Genomic DNA, 16,835 nt, shown 5'->3' with positions numbered 1-16,835 from the left:
GCCACATACTTGATTACAGGCAGAGGCAGTGCCTTTTATTTTACATATTAACACATTTCTACCTCAGATATTTCTTACTGTAAATATTTTGCAAACATAATTTTTAAAACCTGACCCCACCAAAATCAACAGTAATTTTGCCAGTGGCTTCAGTAAAGCCAAGGTCCATCCTATCAAGCGTTATGGAATAAAACCTGCAGAGTCCTCCCTACTGTGCTTTCCTTTAGTCATACCCAAGCACTTCTATTAACCCCCACTGACTTCCACCTGAAGGACTGGGGTCCTACTCCAAAACGGATTGATTTAATTAGCTGTTATGCTAATAAGATATGACAGGGACAAGGGATTTCCCACCACTTAGTGACGATCTGGATCATAGTTATACTTTTGCTGTTGTGAGTTTATCCCTTAACATGTTGCAGATGTTCACCGTGGTTGATATGAAACCAGCAGCGTCGTTGACATGGGTGAAGCCCATAGAGACATTCCGTGTAACAGCAGCACAAAGTCATGCTGGGCAGCAAAGATGGAAATGTAAACATGGTTTCTGAATGATGAGAGTCAAGAACAGCTTAAAGAAGCCTTACAGTGAGGGTCTGACATTTACAAATACTTCTGTACACTTTTTATTTGCTTCAGTTTGTAGTGCTGTATTGTTCAGCAGTAGCAGGCAAAGGTGTCAGGGAAGTATAGTTTGATAAAATAAACTATACACTGAAGATATTCACGTAATTACAGACACACAAAAAAAGACGGCATTTTTGGGGACATGCTTCAAACAGATCCAATTCATCATTTGCAGCTCTGGGAAAACACTGAAGTGCCTAAGAGCAGAGTGCCATTTACATGCTCTTAGGTATCATGCCTGGCCTCCAGATGCTCTTCCAGAGGTGCAGGGATCACCTGTAGGTCCTGTGCCATACTTGGTAGTCCTGGATGGATGACTCAGACTCTACGGCATCTTTAATGGTACTAGACCTGGATCACCTCCTCCTTTCTTCTCCTTGAATTAACTTGTGGAAGTTAAGTTTCCAATCTGCCGCCTTTGTGCTTCAGCTCCCCATTTACAGAGGGGCTACTCTCCTTACTCCATTCTTTTACAGTGGAAGTAGAAATTCTTTTACAGTCAATGAAAATATGGTACCTACTATAACTCACTCCTGGAATTTCAGTTGGTGCCCCCAGATTCTGCTGATATAAACCAAGTTTCATACAGTATTACAAGCCAAACTGATGATGAATAAACTGTTCAGTTTGGATAACTGAGGTAAAATCTTATCTAGCCTGATTGTTTCAAGGGAGCGGAAGGGTACTGATCACGGTGTGGGGTGGCATGCACTCTATAGCTGGGGTAAAGCAACTTAAAGGCTTTATGGACTTTAAGGATTAAGTCCCAAGGACAATTTCTTGATTTAAGTAACTGGGGTACTGCATGATACATGGATGATTTCTATGGCCACTGTGAAGGGTTGTGAACTTGTTTTATTTGTGTAGATTAATATGTCATGGATTATTAATGAGTTACTTTCTCCCTTTAATAGGCAGTATCCATCTTCTACGAGTTTCTTCAGGTTCCCAATTTTTGGCCATGGAGAGCACATGAACACTTGGCTCAAGTTTGTGGATGTCAGTACTCTATTTAAACCAGAGTGGAAGTGAGGCAGGCAGCTTCTGCTAAATTATTTCAATTTAATTTAGTCTATTGTGAAATCAGCAAGAGAAAATTTCTGCTTGCTCTTTTCTTATTTTGGCTGTACAGCATTAATTTTCAATAAGCAAAATATGTAACAAAGACACAATAAAGATTCTTATGAAACTCCTATGAAAAAGTAGTAATAAAAATGTAGAAAATTCTCATTATTATTTCCTATCCTTGCCCCTAGATTATTTTTCCTTTGCAAATAGTTTATTGATTTCACTGACTTCATAGCAGGTCCACATAAGTGAAGCACACAAAGGGCAGGAACAAGATTATTGCATTAATGAGAGTAGATACTGTGCAGACATCAGAAACTTAGTACAGTTAAAAAGATGAGAGAAAGTGACACAGGAAAATTAAATTATTGACCAGACACATGTCTAACAGACTAGTGGGTCTTATAATATATAGGAACTAAAACCAGCATATAGGTAGAAGGAAGCAAAATAAATATATAATGTATAATCACAGATTGAATTATTTCTTCCTTATTCAAGCAAAAATATGGTTTACCTTCAGGGGTTGCTTTGCAAGATCATGCTGGCTAGAGAAGCATCCTTGAAATAGGTTGCTATGACCATTGTAGAAGTCAGTAATATGAAGGACAGAGGGATCAAATCCATTTGTTTAAAGCAGTATTTTATTTGTTAATATAACCTGAAGCAACCACAGTGACTATTACCTTTATTTGAGCTCTCACCAACAACTTACAGCACTGAAACAGGCTTGAAAAAAGATTTTTGTGCTGGAAAGCTTGTCTGTTTTTTCTAACTCTGTTGGATGGCCTAATAAAAGACATTACCTCTAGCCACAAACCTTGCTCCACTTATAGTTTTACTCTTCAGGATTAGAACAACATTGCCAGTACTAAGTAGCGGAGACTCAAATTCATGTTTAAGCAGGGAATTTTCCTTTATAAAGAATCAGCAGTACAGAATGATCCTGCAAGGCAACTACTTACATCATAACGTTGGAAATATTAACTACTGTGTCCATTTTAAAGATGAGTAAACTGCTGCGGTGCTGAGCATTGCCAAAGAGCCAAAAGAGGCAGAACTGACTCCAGACGTGACTCCCAGTCCATCAGAGAATTCCTATTTTTGCATATCAGAGTCTCCAGTGCTTAATGAGTAGTCCATAATTTGAAAGAGGTAAGGGCAGTGAGGAGGAATTACCGAGTCTCGAATGACTTATTTATTACCATACCAAGCTCACTCCTGAAGCTTCCAGGCATTCTTAAAACATATGCCGCAGGATATCTCCTGCCAGCTGGCAGCTCCACCGTTAGTCACTGCTTTTCAATGCTTGCAATTGACATTTTGTCCCAGATCCAGAATCTAAAACATAGTCTTCTCCACTGGCTCAATCGAAGTTTCAAGCCATATAAAAGCTTCTTGGTACTGGCACACAGGCACGTAGTACCCTATACAAAATGATTTCAAAGTACATCCAGGTCTTAGACTGATCGCTTTGGTTTCTGCTGCTGACATAATATATGCAGCAGGAGGCCTTCTACCTTCTGTTAGCTCTCCAAAATGAAAACTCAAGATCACAAAGAGGTTATAGCAAACCTTGTGGATTTCACTCAATTGTGCACTGTTTCAGAAGGCAATAGGAAGAGAATTCACCTTTAAATCACACAAGGTGATTTTGTCCACATGCTTTTTCCCCAGCTACATCCTGGTAAAATCTGGTTTATGCAAATGAAAATAAAAGTGCAATGCCAAGGTAAAAAATTTCCACATTAAAGAAAAAAGAAAAAAAAGAGATAAAGTAGTTCTCCCTGGAATGGTATATTGAGAGTAAAACTCAATAATGAACCTGAAGGTTTGAACTGTCAGAAGTAGTTTGGGGGTAGAAGGTATAGATAAATGGGCTATGCTGCGGAACCACACTGTACGTAGGCACATTATGTGGTGCAGTAACACACTGGTGTGTTTTTCAATACTGAATTTACAGGCTAATATTTCCCTCTATCATTTTCTCAAACTCCCCAGTGAACTTGAATTTATTATTTTTTTTTAATACTTATTTACTTTAATCAAAATACTCATTTCACAACCTCTAAAACATGCATAACTTTGGTCCTATAGGGCCTCAGAGAGCAGAGTACAACACAGCCACTAATCCTGATAGTGACAGTCAGCATTCAATATTCAACTACTGTAATTAATAAAACTGCACTGTTGCTATTTTTCACTAATAGAGGATTTCCAAAAGCAAATTGCAGCAATAAATTACATCATTACAGCCTATATTATTGTTCTGTGAAGTAACAAATCTTGCAGAAAGACAATCAGCTTTGCCAGAGAAAAAAATACAGAGGACAAATCAGATGACTAGGACTTGATTAAAATTAATGTCAGTGTTACTTTTGTTTTCATTTGCTTGCTGAAATTCCCTCTCTCACCAGCGTGCTGGCTTGCCGATGCTCATGCTATGGTGCTGGTGCTTTAAATATTAGTTATGATTTGTTTCTGAGGGGAAAAACATTCTTGATAGGTCCACTGTCTGTCTATGCCGACTTACAGTGCCAGGCCCTGCAGCCTGACTATGGTCTGAAGCGCACACCACAGCAATGGGGCCACTGCCACAGCGAAGAACTTCTGGTCTGTTAATTCACCTAGCATATGTGCATCAATCTGGAGAGCTCGGCCATTGCAGAAAGACCTTTGCGTACAGCCTCTCTAGCCGAGCAAAGCAGGTTCTGTTAGTAGCCCAAGCTTTGGTGTGGTCTTGGTAGCCTTTTGATACTGGGATTATGAATAGATCAAATCCCATCGCCGCTGCTGCTCCCCACGTCTTCATAGCAGGTGCTGCACAGATAGGCAAAGAGCCAGAAGCACGGTGCTAGCTTTCTCCCCAGGACTGTTCTGAACTCTGTCCTAGGTTTTAGTGTTTTATCTCCCTCAAGCAGAACTACTGAGTTTGAAGTACAGATTCCTAATGAATTCCATGACCAACATCCTCAGTGCTGAGAGCCTGGCTGGATAATGAACTGTAAACTGAAAGCAGGGTAAGGCAAATATGCATCTAATAGCAAACTGAAGGTGAAAAGTAGCTGGGTTTTTTAATGCTTAGGGTAGCTCATTATAACCCTGAGGCTTATAAAAGTCCTGGTGAGTTTTTTTCCCCATTACTCATTATCTTCCATTATAGTAAAGCATCTCCTTGTTGTCTAGATATTCTCACTGTCCAAGCTGGAGCACCTCCGGACCTCATTAATTAGAGTCCAGCCTAAACAATTCATAATTCTGCTAGGTGAGTATTTCACCTGATTGTAAAAAATGAGGTATTCCCCAGAAATATTAAAACTCTCTTTACAGATCAAAATTATCAGTAGAAGTCACCAATTAAGAGAAATTGTTCCTGATTTTTTCAGTATGGGTCACAGGTAACTTAATGCTCAAGCTGGCTGAGCAACTGCTGTGTTTGCAAACATACCTGGTCTGCTCTGGCTGTCACTGTTTAGCCTGGCATCTCTTTTAAGTGACAGCATGAGAAGGTGGAGACCATTTACTCTCCAGAGTTTGTCGTCTGCAATAAGTTGGGGCAGTGCCTGTACCTGCACTTATCAGTTAAGACAACAGACTGTTAGCTAAAGCTAATGAGAGAGCACTAGTTTAGATGAAAACTGGTATATTAACTCCCACAGGAGAGGGCATAATCTAGCAATCGAGACTGCTGAGTTCAATTCCCCTTCCAGCTCTGCCAGCACCTCACGAACAAACTCATGCAACGCTCTTCTATGTCCCTTTCCATTTCTTTCAAATCCTTTGCAGCAGAAGTGCAGTGCTGCAGGAGATTCAGAATCGGGCAAAGCCTTTGCCTCCCATCGCTGGCCATTGGTGAACTCTAGTCAAAGTCTGAATTGCTTAACACATACTACAGTCTTACAAATTAATAACTTCTCTACCTTTAAATTCCAGTTCTGTTTCAGATGCAAACTTGTGCAGAATATCAGCCTCTGAAATTGGTCTCCTGCTCCTGCTGAGAAGTGCTTCTGTGCCCTCCTCCATCTGATCTGGCAGTGAAAGCAGCAGTTGAGGGCACATAGGGTGACGACAGTCTTTAGCAGCTACAGCATCAAAGTACACAGCCCTGGAATGTCCTTCTCAAGCACGATCATCTGGGTCCAGAGCTCACTTTCTGCTGGCTCATTACAATGCCTCTGCATGGTCTCTGCTCACATGTGTGTGGCAGCTGTGAAATTGCTTTTGTGGTTATGTTAAACAATCAGAATTTTAATCAGCTGTCATTTAAAATATAAACTGTTATTTAAGATGTCTTCTTCTGATGGAGCAGTATCACAAATCTGAGCCAATACTTAAAGCAGTTCCAAAATCCTGCCCAATTAATCACAAGAACAAAAGAATCTCCAGACTTCACGTTACACAATGCAGTGCCATGAACCAATACCAACGTTATCTGCAGCAGAATGTGGGCTCGACTCAGGCTAACTTGCAGTGCTGAGAATCACTGCAGAAGCACCTGGCTGTCTCCATGCAGCCCTGCACTGTGCCACGCTGTCAGAAGAAAGAGCCCGTGACAGCACTTTTCTAACATGTACAAGTGATCGACACCAAGCACGGACTGGCTGGGGGATCTCGAATCCCTATGCCTGCTATGTTAGGACAAAAGTGTGATCCTATGTCCCGGTGTCAGCTGCGCTGTCCCTCTTTTCCCATTCGTGGAGTTCAGTTTCCTCCAACCTTGACCACCACCTTGACTTTCACCAGTTTGGCTTGTGGACTGAGAAGTTTCTAAGGATTCTGACTTGCCTGTCATTTGTCTATGCAGCATTTAGTGCTGTGAGAAACACCCCTTCAAGGGGAGCCACAACACCAAGCATTCAAGAATTGAGTCACTGGATGTCTCACTGCACATTCTCATTGTTCTGCAATTTGTCATTTGGTTGGCAGGATTTCTCTCCTGTCAAGGCTGAGAAGCATATATATTAAGCCTCATTAATATCTCTCTACTACAGTCAGGAAAATTAGCAGAGAAACCCACAAGTTCTCTATATGGCAAGCATCTTTAAAAATCTGGAAGCTAGCTGACCCCATCTCTCCTCAGCATCTTAAAAATCTCAAAGTAATCCATTCAATAACATTGTCAGATATGAGGGATACTGGAAGAGGAAATTATACATACTGTTGTGCTGCATAGAAAATGACATACAACTCGATCCAATGGAAAAATTAATTCCAGGCAGCAAAGATAGCCTTATTGATCCATTCTCATTTCCTGCAAAAGGTAGGACTGAATGTGATTGTAGTAAAGAAAAGGAAAACAGAAGCTAGATGCAAAAGTGCAGGGGTTGTAGAAATAATGACTAGGACTTAAAAAGGCACTGTTAAATTGGGCCATTTTGAATTCTTTATGTTGTCTTCATCTTCTGACCAATTTAAGATCAATGAACAACAGTTAATCCTTTTTTTGCTTTTGTTTCCTGATGGTCAGACAACAAAAAAGCCAATTCTTAACAGATAAGATTAATCAATATGCATTGCTAGTGCACTAGGTGACACGGCCAATTTATAAGCAGGCTCCTGAGTTCATCTGGTATAAATATAGACCAATGACACAAACTTTAGTGAAGTTACATCCACCATAAATCTAAAGGAAGGAATGCTATCCTCATTTAAACAATTATAAACTGCCATGATGGAAACTGTAGGCATATAAGTGATCTCAGTTACTGCTTCTCCCTTAAGATCAGAAGATTGTAACTCTGGTTCATGCAGAGCACTCAGTCCTATAACTAAACTCTAAAAACTCTTGACTTCATGATATTATTTAGGGCTTCACAGTTGATTTAAGTTGTCCCATTTAGTATTACTAATAGTAATAGGATAGTTTTACAGCAAATAAATTTCCTTCAACTCACAGTGTTAATTTGATGTGATTCATAATTAAATTATCTGAGACAATACCTGTCAGCTGAAAAGTTTGATATGTAGATTATCTGTTCATTTGTTTCTGATAATTAAATCAGGACATGGATGTGCTTATATGGCCACAGATTTTATCTTCTGGAAAGCTCCTCAGTGCCTGTTGCCCCCTACTTCATTCAAGACTCAAAGATTAACAGGAGTGAGAATTCTGCACTTCTGTGAACTTGGAACAGATAGAGCATTATGGTGTGAAGTCACAGACTGTGCAGAGATGAAAACTCTATTTAGTTAGGCCCATATTTTAAAATGGTATTACAGGGATTTCATTACAATGAAATACCTTAAAACATCTTTACCTTAGGGAATGTCATACATAAATGTGTATACAAAACAAACATTGCTTTGGGAGCTAAATTTTCAATCACCTGTGTTTTAATGGAAAGCAAGTTAATGAGCATGCAGAAAAATGTCAAAAAGTGGTTTTGGCTGAGTCACAGCTCTGCATCTGAGATGTTAATTCACTTCTGCAGCAGAACTGTCAATACATTGAGTTCTAAATGTAAAGGAAGGTACACACAAACCAAGCATTTCCTGCTGAAACAACTTACTGCTGAGCAAAAAGTATGCCTGGAACTGTACTGCCTAATGAGAAGCCAAGGAGAATCTCAGTTACACGTTGTTGCTGGGTTCGTCAGGATACTCTACATAAAAAATCTGAACTTGGATTAACCAGCAGTTCACAGGATGCTATTACACAAGGAAAAGATGCAGTTTACATCAGTAGAAAGGCAGGACAAGTAGAGACAGACTGTATCTTCTGTTAGACCCGCTGATACAGCTGGGGAGAACAGGCAAACTTCTGGGCACGTGAGGTATGAAACAGCAGCAACAACCTTTAAGAAATGTCTGAGAGCTGTTCCAACTTTGATTTGCTTGTAAGCAGTTATCAATGGATTATAGAGCCTGATGAATGAAGCCTGAAAGACCCATTGAAAATTTGGTATCAGTGTTATTTTAAAGAGGAAATATGCACGGATGAGCAAGTTGCATGGCTTCCCATGGTCATGTACGTCTTTTGGGGTAAATTCAGACTGGAACTCTCAGAACAGAATCCTGAGGGAGTTTATGCTTCAGCACTTTACATACCTGGATTTCATGCAAGTCACAGTTGGAGATAAACTAATTCAGAGGGAGTTTATCCTGCTGCTGAAGGACTACTACTTCAGTTCTATATACAGGGACCCAGATGGTCTTGAATAAATATTAAACCATTGATTCCCCATCTTGCTCCCATGAAGAAGTTCTCGTTTAATATTAATGTGCCATACTGGCATCAAACAATGAACTTATACACATCTTCTATCTTGTTCTATCCCAAAGCAAACTGAATAGTATTACAAATATGTATTATCCATTTAAAGCATGAAAATAAATCTCTTACTAAATTTCCCAAAATATGGTCTCATGTTGAACGCAAACATATTGACTTCTTCAGTGGGATTTGTGTGTGTGCGCATGCTACAAATGTGAACAATTTTGGGTTTGTTTTTTAATCTAGTCAACTGGCAAAACCAATATAGTTGGCTGCATTTGCTCATGACAGGCTAGAAGTTTGAGGGAAATGTGGAAAGTAAGTTAAACAACCTTGTACACCTTAATTGGCAAGTTCTGAGGTTACTTGTGATTAACTGAGGAGGTTTTCAAAAGCAGCTTAGCAGATAATTAATTAAGCTCCTATGAAAGCACTTTCCTAATTGATCCTGCAACAAGTAACATGAAATAAAAAATGCCAGAATAGGGCACAACTCAGACAGTAGATTTTCTCTACTGGAAGATTAAATCTTTTGGGTAGATTTTTCCTGTCAGCACACAGTGGGATATATTTTCTGGTTTGCCTTAAGAAATCTTTCTATTTTCTTATTTAACTCTCCTACTTGATGAATTTTACAGTCCCCAGTTTCTGTAGCATTTTGCAGCTGTTGTGATTTAAGTGAGTCAAGAGATATGAATGAGGGATTATGTGCCTGAAAGAGTATCTATCTTTCTCCATCTGTATCAGATGGTCTAATAAATGACATTACCTCTTTACAAATCTTGCCTCAGTTAATTATAGCTATCCAATGATGGAAATATATAAATTAAATATCATACTTTCAGTGAGACATATAAAATCTCATACAGCCTGCATGAAAGATATAGTCAGTAGATGGTTGCATGAAGTGCTATACTCAAGAGTTTGGTAGTGAGAATACTATATAGGTCTGACTGGGATCTATTTTTGATGCATCACTTCCCACTTAACTAAAATTCTGGTACGTGAGAGTTGGAAAGTAACGGAACCAGGTAGAATTACATTTTTCTAACTTTTCAGTCTCATTTTTTTCTCTAAATACCTTGAAGGGTGAAATGTCCTCCAAAATTAGTCAGATTGATTAACTTCTGAGCTCAGGAAAAAAATATACTTACCTCTGTCCTTGTTTCAGCTGCAATAGAGTTAATTTTCTTCCTAGTAGCAGGTATAGTGTTTTGGATTTAGGATGAGAATATTGTTGATAACACACCAATATTCTGGTTGTTGCTAGGCAATGTTTACACCAAGGCAAGGACTTTTCATCTTCTCACACTGCCCTGCCAGCGGGGAGGCTGGGGGTGCACAAGGAGCTGGGAGGGAACACGGCCAGGACAGCTGACCCCAACTGGCCAAAGGGATATTCCATACCATATGACGTCATGCTCAGCATGTAACTTGGGGGAAACTGGCCAGGGGTGTGACCGCGGCTTGGGAACTAGCTGGGAGTGAGCAATTGTGCTGTGCTTTTGTATATTCTTTTATCGTTGTTATTATTATTGTTGTTGATGTTATCTTCCTTTTCAGTCCTATTAAACTGTCTTTATCTCAACCCACGAGTTTTACCTTTCTTTTTCCCCCAAATCTCTCCCCATCCCACTGTGGAGAAGTGGGGAGTGAGCGAACGGTTGTGTGGTTGTTCTAGCTGCCTACAGGTTAAACCACAACAACCTCAAATTTACATCTCATTTTTTTTCTGGGAAAAAGTTACTACACTTATTCTCAGCCCAGTAGTTTTGATATCTCTTGCTCCTTTTCTTTCACCGTAGCGTTCACTGTAGCAGCATCATTCTGTTGTTGTTTCTTACTTGTATCCACTATTTAGCACAGGAGCTAGGCACATAGAATACGGATTCTACTAAAACCCTCTCTTTTGACTGCATGATGAATTTCCATTGATTTTTCTGCAGCTGTATCCTACCACTTGCTCCACTGATCCACATCTTATAAGGCTCTTTTAAAATTCCGGGTTCAGTTCCTACTGACAATGTCTATTCTTTAATCTCTTTCATTCCAAAATACTGTAGCAACAATTGCACTAACCTTTTGAAGACCCACTTTTTTTTCATCTTACTACTTTTTTGTAACGTAATCATGCATAGGACAATAAAAGATACATGATCTTTCTTGCTTCATAAGTTTGGAATGACTCACATGAGACATGCTTTACTCTGTGAGTCAGAGACAACCTTTCTGTTATACTCAAAGCAAGCAAAGGTGTGCTGCTTTCATTCCCAGAAGACTGACAAGGATGCCCATCAGACCAATAGCAGAGACTCAATCAGATTCTACACCTTAATCCAGCACAATATCTTTGCGCAGTGCCTTCTTTCCCTTTTTTTGGCCACCTTTAAAAATTCGGAATGACAGCTTTTACTTTTGATGTTAGCGGTTTTGCTGTAGGAACACTCCATGCTTAAATCAACAAAATCTACTTTACCCTCTAGAGCATTATGAAACACACTTGCTGATAAACACTGAGATTTAATTTCTGTGCACAATAATGCACTGTTGCTTTACAGTGTGCAGTTGAGATAAAGAGTGGTCTAACTTCTCAGTAGATACAGTATCACCCCTTCTTTTTTCAGTGTGACTCTTGTTTCTGAACAGGAGAACTGCCAGGTAATCAGCTCAGCTAGAGATTAATGCCTAAATGAAGAAAGCACCCTGGCTGGATATGCAGTGTTAGCTAACAGAAAACACTGAAAATTCCCTTTATCTACTAATATCCTGCTAGCAAAACCAATTTTGCATTGGTATCCCATCTGACTGGATTCTCTTAACACAGTATATTTTGGCTCCAGCCAAATGTTATCACAAGGTACAGAAACGAGATAACCAAACACAAGAAAGCTTTGCAAAGAGAAAGGTTTAATGATTTCATTGTTTGAACCCTTTGCACAACTCAGAGTGCCTAATGGTACATCTGTTGGGAATAATGGATCTCACCTTACATGATTTATACACTGCTAAATTCATTAATTCAGATCTCCAGTTCTTAAAGGAACCCTTGTAAGTGGATGAATTTTAATCTAGAATAGACACAAGTCTGCAAGCAAATCTTGAACTTCCAATGCAAGTGCAAAGGCATTAGACCCTGTTATGAGATATTAAGAAAAATCTTGATTTTCTCAGATATGGAATACAGAGAAGAAGCTGATGAATTCTTTCCCAAAATGAACAGGAAGATGTTAAGTCTGCCAGCAGACAGATGTCTATCAGTTGGCACTGGAAGCTATGGATGGTGTCTATCTCAAGATAAAATCTGAGCAGAAAAGCCTTCCTTATGCACATTCTCAAGTCTTTAGAGGACAGAAGCTCAAATGTGTATTCCCTGTTCAACTCCACAGGTAATGAGGACAATTATTTCCCTCTCAGATCTCGAATGTAGCACAGGCTTTCTGCTGACTTAACAGACTTTGGATCAGGAAATTGCTGGGCATGACCTCATTTGATATGAGCAGCAGTTTTACTCTTCAAAGGGGAAGAATATATTGAAGACTAGGACTTTCCAGGAAATAATGTTCATCTAATTGTCTGCTGCAAACTACTGTTCAAAGAAAAGACTTTCAGAATTTCACCACCAAGATTATGCATTAGGAGAGGCAAAATTCAGAAGTGGGATGGATATGTCTAACTCTTCATCCAAATCCTGAGCTCTAACATTGACTAACAGCAGCACGTGCAATTCCTCTATTTAATTGCCACTTGATCCTGTTCTAGGTAGCTGGCAGGTTTCTGCTTCCCCCTTTCCTGAGGTTCGGCAGGACTTCCAAAATAAATGCTCAGTGCCTACTTCACCTGTGAGGGCAGAAAACGTTCTCAGCATGTACCGAAATCCCACAGAAAATAAAATGTCTACTTAAAACCAGTGCAACTGAGATGCAACTCCAGTGAAATGTCTTCTTTGCTTGACTTGGAGCAGGAATTTAATCCTAGGTTGTTCACTTGCAGGAGGGAGCCCTAACCGCTAAGTCTCAGTGCTCCCACTGTCCCAGTCCTGCTTTGCACTTTCCCTGAGCCAGAGGAGGAGAATGAGACACTGCTTCCTCAAATCACATTTGTGAGCCTTGTAAAGACAGGCAACAGGTATGATTTCACGGGGAGGTAGGTAGCCCACAACTGGTGCTACAACACTAAGCAGAGCAAGTAGATTTTAATCCAAGGCATTTTCCACATGAAAGTCTGTACTTCATTTTTAAAGAAATGTATTATTGAGGCTATTTTTATTTTCTGTTTCTTCCTTGAAACCACAGGTTCTTAGACTATTAGGGAAACAGCCAGAGAAATTAGTATCAGCCTCAGCCTGAGCCTAAGGACCAAGCAACTTAGTGTTTAGCAGAAGGTGCTCAAGGCCCTCTGAAGTTGCACTACAGCTTGCAAGTTCAAGCCATGTAATGGCAATTAGAATTGGGAAGGTAAATCTACTTGGCTTTGTGTTACCAGCTGGTAGCCTGAAGGGAACTGTGCATGACAGAAATTCAGGATTTAAAGCCAGAGAGAGATTTTTAAAGTGGCAGCATCCCTTTCCTCTGTGGTAAGTTTATAAGAACTGAAATTGTGTGACACGTACAGACCATTAAATGTGGGCACGATTTTAGCAAGTAGTCCTATACAGCTGTAAAATGTGAGGCAGGGCAGAAAGTGTTCCTTTGCAAGTCTATCTGAATCCTGATAGATGTTTTCTCAGACCACATACATATCAGATGGAACAGCATGCTGAAACAGTTTCTTACCATTGCCAATGGAACAATTCCAACAAGATCCTTCTGGCAGATGAAGATTTCAGACAAAGTTATGTCTGTTGTCCCCTTCCGAGGGTATTCCACCTGCCAGGTGATGGGCTGCGTTCCAGAAAGGCTGCTGAAACTGGCTATTTCAAAGTTCATCTGCACGACCTCATTGAATAAACTGTTACTTCTGAAAAGAGGAAAACAGGGAAAGGGAAGAGCTATTACTTTCGCTGAAGGCGGCAAATGAAGTGAATCATATTAGCTACTGGCAAATGCAGCTATTTATATGCAGATATAACACAAGGCCTTTTCCAATCTACAACTTTTTCAAAGCATACAAACTGGAATTATTCAAAATGGGTCAGCTGCTCTTACTACAAACATTATATGGAAGGATAAAATCCAGGATATTGTATCTGCTGAAAGCAAAATATACTTATTCCATTACATGTTTTTTAATGATTTTGGAAGTATGATTCAACCCTGCTGCAAGATGGATTTGACCCCGATCAACCAAAGTTAAGTCCAGTGCAGTTCATGAAGACTGAAGAGACCAGAATTAGCGCAGCCAAAAAGAAAAACAAGATTCATTGTATATGTCCACCATCAAAATCACATAAATCCTTAGCAATGAAACTCAGTTTAACTGAAATTCATATATGCTGCATTGAAACCGTTAAAAAAATTAACATGATTAAATGGCAAAATGACAAGATTAGTCTACACTTAAGAGGTGTGGTCTGGAAATTACAAACCCATCTAGCTGAGATCAAATAGAAAGAACAAAGCTATGGCAGATAAAATATACTATGAAGTCAGGAGGCATAAGATAATTTGAATAACAAATATGAAAAGACATACTGAAATTCTTTCCCTCACATTAAATTTCTTCAACTACATCAGAAATAAAAATAATATATGAAAGAAATTTGCTGGACTATCTGCTAGTTTAATTAAAAAAAAAAAAAGTACAGATTATTTACATCAGAAAATATACATTAACTTTGCTGGAATTTTCTAAATGTCTTTCCACAGTATAGAAAGTCTCGATATTTCACAGAATATTACTTCAATCCAACCTTACGCTGTAATAATTTTAAAATTAAAAGAAGGACAGGCATCTTCCTAGCTTCAGTAACTCAATCCCAGCTTCATCACACCTTTGGATGCATTCATCACATAACAGCTTCCATTTTTCTTCTTTTTTTTTTGCGTACAATATACGAAAGTCCATTTCTGAGAAAATCCATCAAGAACTGATCATATACAAAGCACTTATATGCTAAAGTGCTAGACTTTCTTTTTACCTCTTAAACAGAAACCACCATTCTTTATTACTTAAGACATATTCTGTGCTTTACTTTGCATGATTACTTTGACAGCAAATGCGTTCCCCTGATAATTATTATTTTGATTATGGGTTTTCATTTGGATGGCTTACTCTGAAAAGTCTTAATACTGCCTAATGCTTTGAATTTATTTCCTTGCTGGTTTCTTGCTGTGTCAAAAGAGAGAGATTGTAACACTTTTGCAATAGTGGTGTACTTCCTCCATGCATTTAAAGAGTGATTTTTGTGTAGTAAAGCGATAGATGGATGGGTTTAGGAATTCATAACTCAAGACCAGCCTATTCCCATTTGAAGATTTCCTACTAAATAAATCTTACAGCTTGTAAATACAAGGCAACAGCGGTAACTGTAGTTTACACAGTTCTGGGACATCCTAAAATGAATACATACTGGATTGAACTTTATAATTTATTTGAAAGCATGACTATATGCAAAGATACCTGAATCACCTGAGCTACAGTGTTCATTTAGCTGTTAAAGGCACCATTATGCCTTAGATTAATGACACCTGAGATGCCATTATTTTCACCATTTCTAGATCTGATGCTTAGTAACTGACAGAGAAAAAGTTTTTACATGTGATTGACTATCTCAGTGCTTTCACTTATGTTAAATAGAGAATAAATTCTTGCACACGTCAAAGCTGTTCTAAGAGATAATATATGTCAGGAAAGTTTTCCTGATCAAGAAGTCTACACTTCCCTACATAGCCTCCAAGCAGATGTGAAATGTGTAGCTTTACAACAAAAGCCCCACAATTCTACCGGTAGGATCAGAGAGCTCTAGGTGGGATGCTGTAGGTGGGAAAGAGCTCATTTCCAGCCAGCCCACTGATCCCTGATGCACTGACTTAGGTGAGGGCTGATCACTCCTTCTGGATCCCGGCTCTTGCTTGACAGTATCTAATTTTCCCTGGTCCTTCAGACAATTTCTAAGAGCTGCCTGGTGTTCTGCTCATGAGCTGTCCATATTATTTACCTGCAGCAAACACTCGAGACTGGCTTTGACCAACCCAGGGAAATACCCAGAACAAAATCTTTGGGCATCCTGTTTCTATGTAGCATTTCATGGCACACTTACCTGCAGCGTGCCTGCTGTAGCTGGCCACAGCTAGGTATCCACACACCCTTGTGATGATGTCTTATGATTGAAAATGGACAGTATGAGATGACCACATCTTTTCTGCATGATTCCTGAGATCACCTGTAGCATGAACCTTAGTTCAGGCTGGCTTCATTAGCATGTACACACACAGACGCATTTGGGAAGTTCTCCAGGAATCATGTTGCAGGCAGGGACTAGTCACCTCTCAATGTAGACATGTCTAAATTTCTTCTCCGTTCCACTGTAGACATAGCTATCTCGATTGAAGGAGAGGCTATGTAACACACACAAGTTCATATGGAAGACCGGGTCAGGGTAAGGAACTGATCCAGGCTTTTCCAAGTCTCTTGTTAACCACTGGACCATCATTCTGGTATCAATGGTAGCACTTCATTCTATAGTCTTAAATGGTCTTCAGTTTATGCGTCTTAAATTTCAACATCATTCTATACATGAGGCATATTTTTTATAATGGATGAGCTATTCTGTGAAAGAAATCACTGCTATCACCATTTACAACACTGCCTCAAAAACACCTGCTTAATTTGGATTTCCAGCTCTCACCACGCACTTGGTACCACTCACTGACCTATTTCACCCTTTATCATCTTGACCTATGCTATTTCATCTTCTTGATCCATGACAAGATAGGCTGCTTCTTCCCGAGGTATCAAGCTCTAATGGTGGAGAGATACAAAAATTGTA

The 16,835-nt window shown here is 39.4% G+C and overlaps 1 protein-coding gene across 2 annotated transcripts in view; it reads right to left on the bottom strand.

The window, feature by feature from the left end:
• Positions 1-16,835, bottom strand: part of TMEM132C (transmembrane protein 132C) — a 220,920-nt gene that overhangs the window by 44,382 nt on the left and 159,703 nt on the right. For both annotated transcript variants that reach the window (XM_075769557.1, XM_075769559.1), the window contains one exon: positions 13,681-13,864. In XM_075769557.1, coding sequence (XP_075625672.1) covers positions 13,681-13,864 — 184 coding nt within the window. The remainder of the gene's footprint in view (positions 1-13,680; positions 13,865-16,835) is intronic.

This window comes from Balearica regulorum, chromosome 17, assembly GCF_011004875.1.
Source record: "Balearica regulorum gibbericeps isolate bBalReg1 chromosome 17, bBalReg1.pri, whole genome shotgun sequence".
Classification (NCBI taxonomy): Eukaryota; Metazoa; Chordata; class Aves; order Gruiformes; family Gruidae; genus Balearica; species Balearica regulorum.
This window is presented reverse-complemented; position numbering and strand designations above follow the sequence as displayed.